Source organism: Etheostoma cragini, chromosome 2, assembly GCF_013103735.1.
Source record: "Etheostoma cragini isolate CJK2018 chromosome 2, CSU_Ecrag_1.0, whole genome shotgun sequence".
Lineage (NCBI taxonomy): Eukaryota > Metazoa > Chordata > Actinopteri > Perciformes > Percidae > Etheostoma > Etheostoma cragini.
The window spans coordinates 2,772,788-2,785,113 of record NC_048408.1 but is presented as its reverse complement, the minus strand read 5'-3'; the positions used below and the strand labels follow the sequence as shown (position 1 = coordinate 2,785,113).

The 12,326-nt window shown below is 45.7% G+C and overlaps 1 protein-coding gene across 4 annotated transcripts in view; it reads right to left on the bottom strand.

Moving 5' to 3' along the window:
* LOC117957301 (microtubule-associated tumor suppressor 1 homolog) overlaps positions 1–12,326 on the bottom strand; it is a 71,731-nt gene that overhangs the window by 49,396 nt on the left and 10,009 nt on the right. For 3 of the 4 annotated variants that reach the window (XM_034892959.1, XM_034892950.1, XM_034892975.1), the window contains exons 2-3: positions 3,417–4,882; positions 2,919–3,329 (exon numbers count right to left, since the gene is read on the bottom strand). In XM_034892959.1, the coding sequence (XP_034748850.1) occupies positions 2,919–3,329; positions 3,417–4,592 (1,587 nt within the window). In that variant the 5' untranslated portion in view covers positions 4,593–4,882. The remainder of the gene's footprint in view (positions 1–2,918; positions 3,330–3,416; positions 4,883–12,326) is intronic. The other variant, XM_034892967.1, reaches the window with a different exon arrangement.

Here is a 12,326-nt window from a genome sequence, read left to right as displayed (position 1 = left end):
ATGCAAACAGAATGAAAGGAATAAAGACAAAGACAATCTTCTAAAAATGGTTCAAAATTAAGAAGAAAAGACAGGTACAGATTGGCAGTAAGTCTGATAAAGCTGGATAATAAGTGTGTAAGGAGTACTGCCAAAGACTTCAACATCAATTACAGAACTAAATATATGAATGTTGAAAGCCTCTACTTTTAAATATATGTTTATTTTTGTTGAAAATTAAAGTGAGTTATATAAGGGTACAAAGGGTAAAAAAAAATAAATGTATAATGACACAAATGCCCAGTATGTATTAACATTTATAACTCAATATTATAGCAAGATTAAAAAATGTAAAGATAATACATTTGTGAACAATAATTTATTTTATTTAATATGGAAACTGATACTGAGAGACTGAGATATTGAGATATTGAGGTGATAGTCTCGCTTTGCCAGACCCTCCTCCAACGCGCAAGATGAGCCCTTGGCTACTCCACATAGCATTTGGGGATGAGAGGAAAACGTGCTATGGCTTATTGGAATTTCTTTCTTTTTTGCAATAAATATATTTATTTTTTATTTACAGTATATATATATATATATATATTCAGAAATGAAAAGATACAAACACTTACAAACAATACATTGAAACATGGAACACGCCCCAGAGCCAAAAAACACAGAGAGAAAAGCTGGGAGGGAGGGAGAGAATCCAACACATAAATCGATCGTAGTTTAAACTGTCAACTTAAAGAAAGCCCAAGGCAACGGAAATCTGGCCAAAAGTGTACCAAGATTGGTCAAGAAGTAGGCCTCTATACATGGGCGCCCGCTCTACCAACTGAGCTATCCGGGCTTACTCCTTGACGCAGCAGGCCCTTTACTGAATGTCATTCCCCCCTCTCTTTCCCCTTTTATGTCTTCAGCTGTTATGTCAAATGAAGGCTTAAAAATGCCCCAAAAATAATGTTAAAAATAAAAAGTGTACCAAGATGCCCTAGTCTCCCCTAATTTACATGCCAGACGTGCTCCAGCGGATGGCAGCACTTGTGGCTATGTTGCATAAGCTGCATCTCAAGCCAGAACTCTTTCTGTATCATAGGTGGCTTTTAAATGAACAAAGACAGTCAATTGTGACTTAACACATTAGTCTTAAAGCCCTGACACACCAAGCCAACAACTGGGGATTAGTGGCGACGTTGGCCGACTGTGGTGTCACCTTGTGTTGGTCCTTGGAGCCAGTAGTCTTGGCCAAAATATAGCACTGGAACACACCGCTCTCCATACCAGCAGGCGGCGGTAATCTATTCCTCATTCAACAAGGGAAACCAGATAACGTTGCTACAATACCCACAAAAAACAGTGTTTGCTTGACCAGCAGCAGAACCGAACGGAGCGTAAGGTTCCTCTGCATTACTCCCCGCCGGGAAGTCAGCAGACACCGGGAGGTGGCTAACCGGAGTTTCCCTCTCCCGATCTGTCATCTGTCTCTGGGCAAAGTAGTCGCCCCACAGTGGGAGTGGAGCGAATGAACGGCCAGCTACTGGCCCATGAGCTTACGTTAGCTTGCTAATTTCACCTACCCAACATGCCTTCATCATACACTGGTTACAGAAAATTAGCCAAACAAATTTTCACTTATCTGGCAATAGCAATGTGCTTTCCTACAATGTGACAAGAACATGTGAATTAAACACCAAGATGTTCCATTTCACCACGGTCTCAAGGCAGTTCGTGACATGACCATAATTTTTATTTATTTAATCGTCAACAGGGACACAATTTTCTTGTTTATTTCGTGATGGTCACCATGAAATGTGAACGTGACCATTTCATGTACTGCTGTGGGACTGGGCTGAAGCAGCCAGCTTTGGGGACAACAACGGCTGCCGGGACACAATCCGCGGTCTCTGGGGACACAGCAACGGGGAAACAAAATGCCACACACCAGTGACAACAACGGGATAGACCGCCAAACATGGGACGTGGTTAGGAGAAGAAGAACTCAGAAAGGAACTGCCACTTGCGGGATATGATCCGCGGTCTGTTCCTGTGTTTATTGACCCATCCACCAACCCAACCAACCGCCTTGAGAAATGAGAAAATTGTGTCCTTGTACACAAATCAATAGAATAAATAACGTCACCATTTTACGAACTGCCATGAGACTGGGCTTTTTTAGCTAATGGAACAAGGCTGGCTGGCTGGCTGGTAAGCTAGCTTGCTTGCTTGCTAGGGGCTAATTGTTAAGCGGTAGGCCTACACAGAGCGAGAGGTCAATTACGGTCTTTATATTAAATATCACGGTATAGAAAATTAGTTTATAAACATTAGTTTATTTTGTAATGTGTTATGTGGACAACGGGGAAATAAAACGCCACACACAGGAGATAGAGGCGGTGGACGAGACACAATCCGTGGTCTCTTGGAGATGCAACAATGGGAAAATTAAACACCACATGAGCGACACAACGGCGGTCTCTGGGGTAAAAGTCCTGGGTTGTTGACCCATCCACCAACCCAACCAACCTCCCTGCACGGATTTTTGGCTTTTTATACTAGCCTACTTTTATACTACTTACCGTAGCCGTGCTGTGATCACGAAAGATGCTTCCCATTGAAATACATTAGTTTAAAATTCTGGCTCACCACCATAAAAAAAAGAATAAATATACCTACATTGTAACATTAGTTATGTATATCTTTTTTTACGTGTGCCATCTAATGGATATAATGTGCAAAAATACTGTAGTTATTCCGAGAGTTCAAACCTGTGTGCTCTTATGTGTATTGGATTGATCAGATGAGATGAAAAATTAAAGGAGCCTTGTTTTAGTTGTTTTTTTTGTTTGTTTTTTCCTCACTCTCGCTTTCAACCTGAACAGCCAATCAGAAGAATTGGCTCTTCGGCTGATGGCCAACATGCTTATAGCACTCACCCTGCTAGGATTTCTTGTTTTTTCCACAGCAGCCTCCGTCTTTAAAGCTTTTTCAATACCTCCATGAGCATCTTCACTTGGATGTTTAGTCTCCAAACCTCCAGTTGTTTCATGTTTATCGGGCACTTCCTGGACAGCTTTCCTGATTGTATCCAGGGGTCTTTCCTTAACCAACTCAGAACCCAGAGAGCTGGTGAAAGTAGAGAGAGTTTGACTGACGACCAAACTCTTCCTCTCTGACTGAGCCGAGCGGTGGTTGATTTTGAGTTGACACTTTACTCTAATGGATTTTCTTACCACAGCCACTTTGACTGGATTTGCAGATGACCTTTGCTTTTTACCCCTATCCCCAGTCTGTGCTTCCTCCTTCCCAGTTACTCTCTTTCCATTAGCTGGCAAATCTTTGTTCTGCTGAGTAGAAGAAAAATTACAAATGTAAGACAGAAGAACGCTGTACAATACATGATACATGTAAGCTTTTTGGTAAAACTACAGTACCTGGTTTGGTGTTTTAGGTGAAGACAGGGGGGACCGTGATCCAACTTTAGCCTCAACATCTTTTAGATGCAGTTTGGAAAACCTTTTTTTTTCCACAATGGGAGGTCTGGTGGTTGTGAACACAGCTGTCTTTGGAGAAGTTGAAACAGCAGTGGTTGGTTTTCTTTTTGCTGCTCTGGCTGGCCAACTGGTGGTAGGTGGGTTAACTGCACATCTTTCAACTTCCTCAAGTGGAGGAGATATGACCTCATAAGGCTCCTTATCTAGATTGATAAAAGCGCAAGATAAAGAAAATATCTGAGTGGTTTTACAAAGGTCATCAGAAGCAGGGGGCTCTGTCTGGCTTCCCACAAGTAGACCAAGGGGACAGGGAACTCCAAACCCTTCTACCACCAGCTCTGAGCTCTCATCATCAGCTCCACTCACAGCCAGAAACCCCTCTGTTGTTGCAGCGGAGCAACCCGGGTTTATCAAGCTGTTGCTGAGTTGACTAGTTAAGCTTGTGAGGGTCATGCTTCTTTTTCTCACACTCATGTCAGAGCTCACAGACAGAAACAAAGCCTCCTCTACATCATCATCATCATCAGCAGGGATTTCTGTTACATCTGAGTCAGAAGCTGAGGAGCCATGCCTTCGCCCATTACTGCTTCCAGTGCTGAGTTCATCAGTATTATAACGGCTACTGCTGTTTGTCACCTGGGAAAGGGCCAGAGTCAGGTTGTCATTGTCGTCCCAGGTGTCTTGGCAGTATACACAGCTGTTTGCGTCCAGGTAAACAGACTCAGAGTTGTCGTTGGATTCTGATAGCTCTGTTGCTGTTTGTATCTTTCCCACAGGGACATCATCATTGTCATCTGGTGTATCTTCCTTCTCTGGCACCCATTTTGAAATTACAAGATCTGTCATTTTGTCTGTTCTGGTCATCTCTGTCGCCATCAGGGTTACCTCAAACATGTCATAATCAAGGGGGCTGTCAGTCCTGTCCCAACTCAGGCTGCTCAGACTCCGCAGACACTGAGGAGACAACTCTCCCAGACAGGAAGAAGAACAGGAAGAGGAGGAGGCAATTGCTAAATCATTCCCATTGTGGTCTCCTGCACTGTTAAGAGAGAGCCTCCTGCTGGATCTATTTCCCCCCCTGAAAAGGAAACCCTCATTGGGCTTAGTAATACTCATCTTGGCCAGTAAGGCAGAGGGTCAGTCACTCCTTACAATGTAGTAACTTTCTTCTGATCCATTATAGGGTTTTACAGTATTTGCCCATTGGCTTTCTGGTGTTGTTCTTGCTGGTTATGGAAGTACTATGGGCAGTGCTCTTTACAGCTATTTAGCTTTAATCCTCTTTAATTGAGTCATTGTAAGTCATTGTGTCCTTGTCAAGTGTAGAACTTTCATGTACAAAGGTTTTCAATTATGGGCCTTGATCCTTGCATGTTCACATTTTGCAAGTCTGCTGTTGAAAACATCTGAAAAACAGCAAGAAGAAAGGAAAATTAAATGTTTCAACTTGTAATTTTGACAAAACAGCTGAATCAATCAAATCCATGGAATTATCTCAATCATCATAAACAACAACACATGAAAAAAACAACTTAGTGTTATTATACTATAATAATTATTAATTATATAATAATATATACACTCTGTTAGCTCCTGAAACAAAAAATGATGGTAAAAGATTTGGAAAAACAGTGCCATCTGCAGGCTAAAATCAAGAATTTATAGATATAGATTTTTGTGCATTGCTTACTGCATATAGATACAAACTTTAACAAACTCTTTGAGTTGAGCCTTAAGTACCCCTTGTCAAATGAGTGGAAAGACAAGTCATAGCAAGTCAAACTCTTTCTGGAAGTGAAATCTGTTCTCAGATTTTGACCCGTCCATCCATCTTCCATCCATCTTCATCCACTTATCTGGGGTTGAGTCAGGTGATTTTGACCTGTATCAATTATTTTCACAACCAGAAGCCCCAGGGGAAACCTATTTGAATGTAACAGAGCTGTCTGTGCACGTGTGTATGTGGGTCAGGGACAAAGAGAAAAGAGAGGAGCAGCTATATATAAAGGCAGTCAGATCCAGGACGGTGTTCCATTTCCAGTAATGACAGCAGGGTCCCTGGGCAACACAAGTTCAGTTACTTCCAGTTAGACCGACAAAGAGAAGGCACAAGTTAAAAGCCTTCAACTGCTCAGGTAAACAGGATGTCTGAATCTTTCTGTTATCCAAATGAGTTTTAGAGAGGAAAAATGAGCTGTCAGAAATTAAACTCTCCATATAAAAAACAGTCTACAATCCAAATGCTGTTCTCATTCATAGCATTTTTTTCGATGTCTCACTATTCCATACGCCTCCCTGCGTATTCCTCAGAATTATTTATCTCATTACGCCAATCCTGATTGGCTGGTGATTGAGTGTCCGCGTCACGTGGGTCCACCCCTTTAAATAGCTTACGCTATGACGCGGACGCCATTCTAAAACCTCTTCTTGCTTTGAAGCATATATCTGTTCTGCAGGCTAGCTAGCTTAGCTGTCCACAGACCGGAGCCCTTAACTTCTCCGTCGCCGGGCGCTAGCTGCCTTCGACACGACTCTTCGGTCTCACCACAGACTGGAGCGTTATCCGCCTAGCCGTTTCACGGTAAGGCTATTTCTGCGCGTTAGCACACCAGCTACTGCTCAGTATCTTCGCGTGTAGCACTCCAGCTAACGAATATGTCTTCTGACGTCCCTCACACCAGAGGACATGTGGACCTAGGGGCTAGACCTTGACCCATTGTGGAAACAAAATGTTAAGCAGGGACACACACCAGATCTGCTTGTGTTGCCTCAGGCTGGAACACGCCCGCCTGGCCGTTGAAGCCCCTGGTTTTAGCTAGCTAGCTTGTTGGGGAATGACTCATACCTGTCCAACTGGCAATGATGTGTATGGCGCAGATGCCGTACCGTGCGCCGGTCCCAGCTGGGGCTCACAGCTGGAGCTGGGCACGGCGGCTCCACTTGTGAAGGATGTACTCAAGCTGGACTACGACGATGAGGACTCCTCGGAGCTCATCATATCAGAGGATGAGGAGGACGAGTTTGAAATGTTCATCCCCTCCGCCCAGGCTGTCAAGCCTGATGCTGTGTCTGCCTTCGTAGACAAGGACGGAAGTGTACCAGCTTCCCCAACTCCCAGCAGGGACATGCAGGTTGTGTGCAAACGCGCTACGTCCAGGCTAAAAATCTTTTGGCCTGCGGCCATGGTGTAGCCCACCAGATCACGCTATGAGGGGAAGAAATTGCACCAGACCGCGAGGTCAGTAAAACAGCTACTTCCAGTTTTTCCTGAGCTGCTGGACACCGTTTCCAGTGTGCCTTGACCGAGAGGGCGTATAAAGCGGCGGTTTTAACTGTAAGAGCTCTGAATGTCTCCTCCATGCTCACTGCGTACCAAGCGGAGCTGTGCGAGGACATGGTCACCAAACCATAGCCTGCTGTGTGGAAAGAGATTACTGTGATCATGGACATCTGCCTCAGTGTGCAGCGTTGTGCGGTCTAGGCCAAAGGTAAATCTATGGAGCTGATGGTTCTACAGGAAAGGGCTAGATGGTTTAATCTGACGAACTTGTCCAACAGGGAGTTTTTGGCACTGCTCTGGCCTCAATGCAGCAGAAGTGGGAGGCGAGGAAGAAGGAAGGCAAAGCTCTTTAGCTCTGCCTCCCTCGGAAAGCCGAGCATCTCCAGCCACGCGGCAGTCCTTCGCTCAAGCTGTCTCGCGATCGGCTCAGTTCAAAATCCCCAAGCGGCCACTCCTCTCTCTTATCAGAGAGCGAGATGGGCAGCTCTCACATTCAGCCTGGGTACTGAGAACGTTATCTCGGGGCTATAGCCTTCAATTTGCTGTTGCCTCCTCCTTCACTCCTCAGGCAGACTCTGTTCACAGGCCCGGGGGGAGTCAGCTAACGTTCTACAGGAGGAAATTATCTTGCTGTTAGAAAGGAGAGCGATATGTGTAGTGCCTCCTGAGCTGAGTCGGAGCGGCTTTTACTCCAGGTATTTTCTGGTCCCCAAACGGGGAGGGAACGAAATTCGCCCGATCCTGGACCTGCGGGCTCTGAACAAATACCTCAGAAAATACAAATTCAGGATGCTCACTCATGCATCTCTGCTTCGTCTGATGCGCCAGGGCGACTGGTTCACATTTGTCGATCATATTGCAATCTATCCTCCGCACAGGAAATATCTAAGGTTCGCTTTTCGGGGTGTCTTTTACAAGTACAGAGTGCTTCCCTTTGGTCTGTCTCTGAGCCCGCACATCATAATAAAAAATTGGACCAATCTGGGTTTTATAATCCATCTTCATCCATCTTCATCCGCTTATCCGGTATCGGGTCGCGGGGGCAGCAGCTCCAGTAGGGGACCCCAAACTTTCCTTTCCCGAGCCACATCAACCAGCTCCGACTGGGGGATACCAAGGCGTTCCCAGGCCAGGTTGGAGATATAATCTCTCCAACTAGTCCTGGGGCTTCCCTGAGGCCTCCTCCCAGCTGGACGTGCCTGGAACACCTCCCTAGGGAAGCGCCCAGGAGGCATCGTTACCAGATGCCCGAACCACCTCAACTGGCTCCTTTCAACGCGAAGGAGCAGCGGCTCTACTCCGAGCTCCTCTCGGACTGAGCTTCTCACTCTCGGACTGAGCTTCTCACTGTAGCCACCCTCCTGAGGAAACCTATTTCGGCCACTTGTACCCTTTTTTTATAATAAACACAGAAAAGAGTGCTTTCCCCAGTGCAAAATATAATATTTCTGGGACTATCTCTGTACTCGATGTCCTTCACAGCCCGCCTGTCGGCAGATAGGGTGAGGGTTATCAGGGCTTGTCTCACGCATTTTTGACTACGTCTGAGGTTACTGGGACTGATGGCAGCGGCTATTCTGGTTATCCAACTAGGCCGCCTGTTTATGAGGGATTTCCAGCGTTGGGTGGGCTCCCTCAGGCTGGATCCTTTTGGAGGCCGTTTGGAGTAAGAGTCTCCGGCGCTGTCACATAAATTACCTCGAGCTCTTGGCAGAGTTTCTCGCCCTGAGGCATTTCCTGCCGCTTCTCAGCAGACACCATGTTCTGCTGAGAACGGACAACACGACAACAGTAGCCTAAATAAACCGTCAGGGGGGCTGGCACTCAGATTGATACTGTTGAGCAGCAGGCACCTCCTGTCTCTGAGAGCGACACATATCCCCGGGAATGTGAACCAAGGTGCAGATTTGCAGTCCAGGGGCACGCCGCTGTACGGCAACTGGGCTCTGCACCCAGCCATTGTAAGGCAGGTGTGGTCGCGCTACGGCCGGGCCAAAGTGGACCTGTTTGTCTATTGAAAGACAATGCGCAATGTCAGCTGTTCTTCTCAATACACGATCCAGGCACGCTTCTTCTGAATTTAATAGCAACACACTGGCCGGCGATGCACTGTCCGCGGGGGGTATATATACTCTTTGCGGACAGCCGTGGCAACTCCCACTACGCAAGGACATACTGTCCCAGGCGGGGGAGACAATCTGCAACAGGTGCTATGGGCTTGGCCCATGAGTAGTGCAATTTAAACACAGTTGTGCTCCCACAGAATGTAATTAACACTATTCAGACTGCCAGGGCTTCTTCCACCAGATCCCTGTATGACTGTAAGTGGAGGGTGTTTGAGGAGTGGTGTCTCAGGGAGGGACATGTCTCTTTTCAGTGCCCTGTTGGTGCAATTTTGTAATACTGGCAGAACTTGATTGACAAACATAAAGCCTCCACCATAAAAGTGTACCTGGCTGCCATTTCAGCTTGTCATGTGGGGTTTGAGGGTAAAACAACCAACACCCTTTGGTTTGCCGTTTTATGAAAGGAGCACGTCAGCTATTACCTGTTTCTCAGGTAAGGGTTGGCTCCCCCGTGGAACCTGGCAGTGGTGTTAGATGGGCTTGCTAGCCCACCTTTTGAACCACAGGAGGAGGTCGACCTGAAGCAACTGTCTTTTAAGACAGCTGCTGGCCTTGGCGTCTGCAAAATGGGTTGGCGAATTTATGCGCTCTCTGTTCATCCATCATGCATTCAGTTTGCCCCGGGGTGAGTCAAGGTGTTATTGAAACCTAATCCTTGCTTTGTGCCCAAGGTGGTTGGCTCATGCTCTCCCGTTGACCTTTTGGCGCTTTCTTCCCCGTCTTTTTCTTCCTCAGAGGAATGCATGCGCTATGTCCAGTTCGTGCTCTGCACATTTACATGGACAGTACTACAGGTTTTCGATATAGTGACCAGCTATTTGTGACCTGGGATAGCCCCCACAAAAGGAAGCCTGTTATAAAGCAACAGCTCTCTCATTGGTTTGTGGAATCCATTGCTCTGGCCTACACGTGTCAGGGTTTTCCGGCCCCGCAGAGCCTGCGTGCTCACTCAAGTCGGGGCCTTGCTGCATCCTGGGCCTTGTTTAAAGGCGTTTCAATACAGGACATTTGTGCAGCGGCATGCTGGTCTTCACCTCTCACTTTTGTTCGGTTTTATGGACTTGACGTCTCTGCACCGAGCGAGGCACGTGCAGTGCTGAGAATGGGGCCATTGCTGGAGTAGAGCATTGCTACCTGAGTGCCGGTGGTTCCTGAGATAAGCTTGTCTGGCAATACGGGAGTCTCCATATCCCATAGTGAGACATTGAAATGAATGCTATGAATGAGAACTTTAGGTTACTTGCGTAACTGCGGTTCTCAGAGTAGCGTAAGTGAGATGTCTCACCAGACAACCCTTCTTGCTAGGGCGAAGCAAGAAGAGGTGCTTATTTTGAATGGTGTCCGCGTTGTAGTGTAAGCTGTTTAAAGGGGGATGGACCCACGTGATGCGGACACTCGATCACCAGCCAATCAGGATTGGCATAATGAGATAAATGCTTCTGAGGAATAAGCAGGGAGGCGTATCCCATAGTGAGACATCTCACTCATGCTACTCTGAGAACCGGGGTTACGCAAGTAACCTAAAGATTCATATTCTCAGTTTCTTTTCATCTAAGTAAGCTTTGTAGTTGCTACAGAAGTTCCAAGCCACTAATTCCCAATAACAGAAATTGGTGAAATCACAATTCGTTAACAACAAAAAAAAGTATTTTGCTACATTAAGTCTGTGGACAAAGTAGTGTGTGGACAAAATAACAAACACCACTTAAAAAGAAAGGTCTGTAAGAACAGTCACAGTCTTGTGAAATAGTCAGGCACTTTCCTGCTACATAATTCCTAACGTCTACCTCTCAACTAATCTATAACGTATAAACAAGGGTTGGGGCTAGTGATGGTCAAATGAAGTTTCGCAAACCACTTTCTTTCATTTCTGAGTTCACTAGATGGGGCTCTCTGTTCAACAAAGGGTTGGAAACACATTAAGTGTCATTCCTTTAATCTTTTTCTTTGACCAAAGAGCACCATCTAGTAAGCTCAGCTCAGCTCAAAATAAAGACAGTGGTTCGCGAAGCTTCATATGACCATGACCGGTTGGGGCAAGTCAGAGAGAAAGCCAGACTCAATGGTATTTTCAAACAGTCCAATCACCTTAGTTCCATAGTTCCACCAGTTTTGGTTTGCAGGATTGATTACAAGGTTTACACAGGCAATATATTCAACACAAGCATTTCTCTTTTGTGACGCAAAATAAGCAGTACACATCTGATAATGATACTGGTCAGAATAGATAAGATAGATAAAGATAATTTGTTTATCAGTCCCCAATGGGGGAATAACTGCACTACACTCTGTGTACACACTTTTGTTAGTACACAGACACATACCTGAAAGACACACACATGCTCAGGACCTATACATGCACTATACAAGGAGAGATGTCAGAGTGAGTGGGCTGCCAGCTGAACCAGCGCCCTGAGCGGTCGGGGGGGTACGGTGCCTTGCTCAAGGGCACCTGGCAGTCCCCAGGAGGTGAACTGGCATCTCTCCAGCCACCAATCCACGCTCCAACCTTTTTGGGTCCATACGGGGATTTGAACCAGTGACCCTCCGGTTCTCCCTATGGACTGAGCTACTGCCACCCCCATGTAAGGGGGACCCCCATTGGCTAGGGAAAGGTAAGTTTAGGGTTCCCGGCTGGAGCTGCTGCTCCCGCGACCCATTACTGGATAAGCGGATGAAGATGGATGGATGAATGGAAAAATTACTGCTGTGGGACGCTGTCAGGAAACAACACATTTGCTTCCTTCTGGCATTAACCAACCCATTTCAGACTATCAAGGAACATCACTTCAGTCAGGAACATTCTTGTCATAGATTTAACCATTTATTGCAACAAATAGAAATACAGTTATACTTGTAGCTGAAGGCTCTGCTCCAATAATGCTCCCTGGATCAGCACATGCTAGGCTGAAACAGGGAGCTGAACCCACCCCCGCCTTGATGTAAGACTGGCTGTTATTGGTTTGTGACTGATGGGAATAATAATCATAATAATAATAATTAATTAGTGGGCATGTGACTTTGGGGTCCCGCATGAACTAATACCATGTTAAATTATGTACTGATATAAGGTCATTTTATTATGGTTTATGATTTTTGAAGGCATTCTATCCCCTCAACAGCGCACAGTCCCTGGACATGCACATGTTTCTGTCTTTCATATGACTATGATATAGACAGATTAATTGTAATGCTCCAATTCAATAACCACACTCCGACAATATTTGTTTTATTATGCAAAGAGTAAAAGGCAAAGAGAGAAAGACACAGTAAAATATTGTCCTACATTACACTCATACAAAGTGAGCAGGCTGCTTTCTCTGACACGAAGTCTCTAAAACCAAACTGACTTTTTCTGGCTCTCTCTGTTGTTTTACTTGGTACATACTTAGCATAGATGGCCATTCAAAAAACACTTTGCATAGGAGCTATTTCAAGAACATT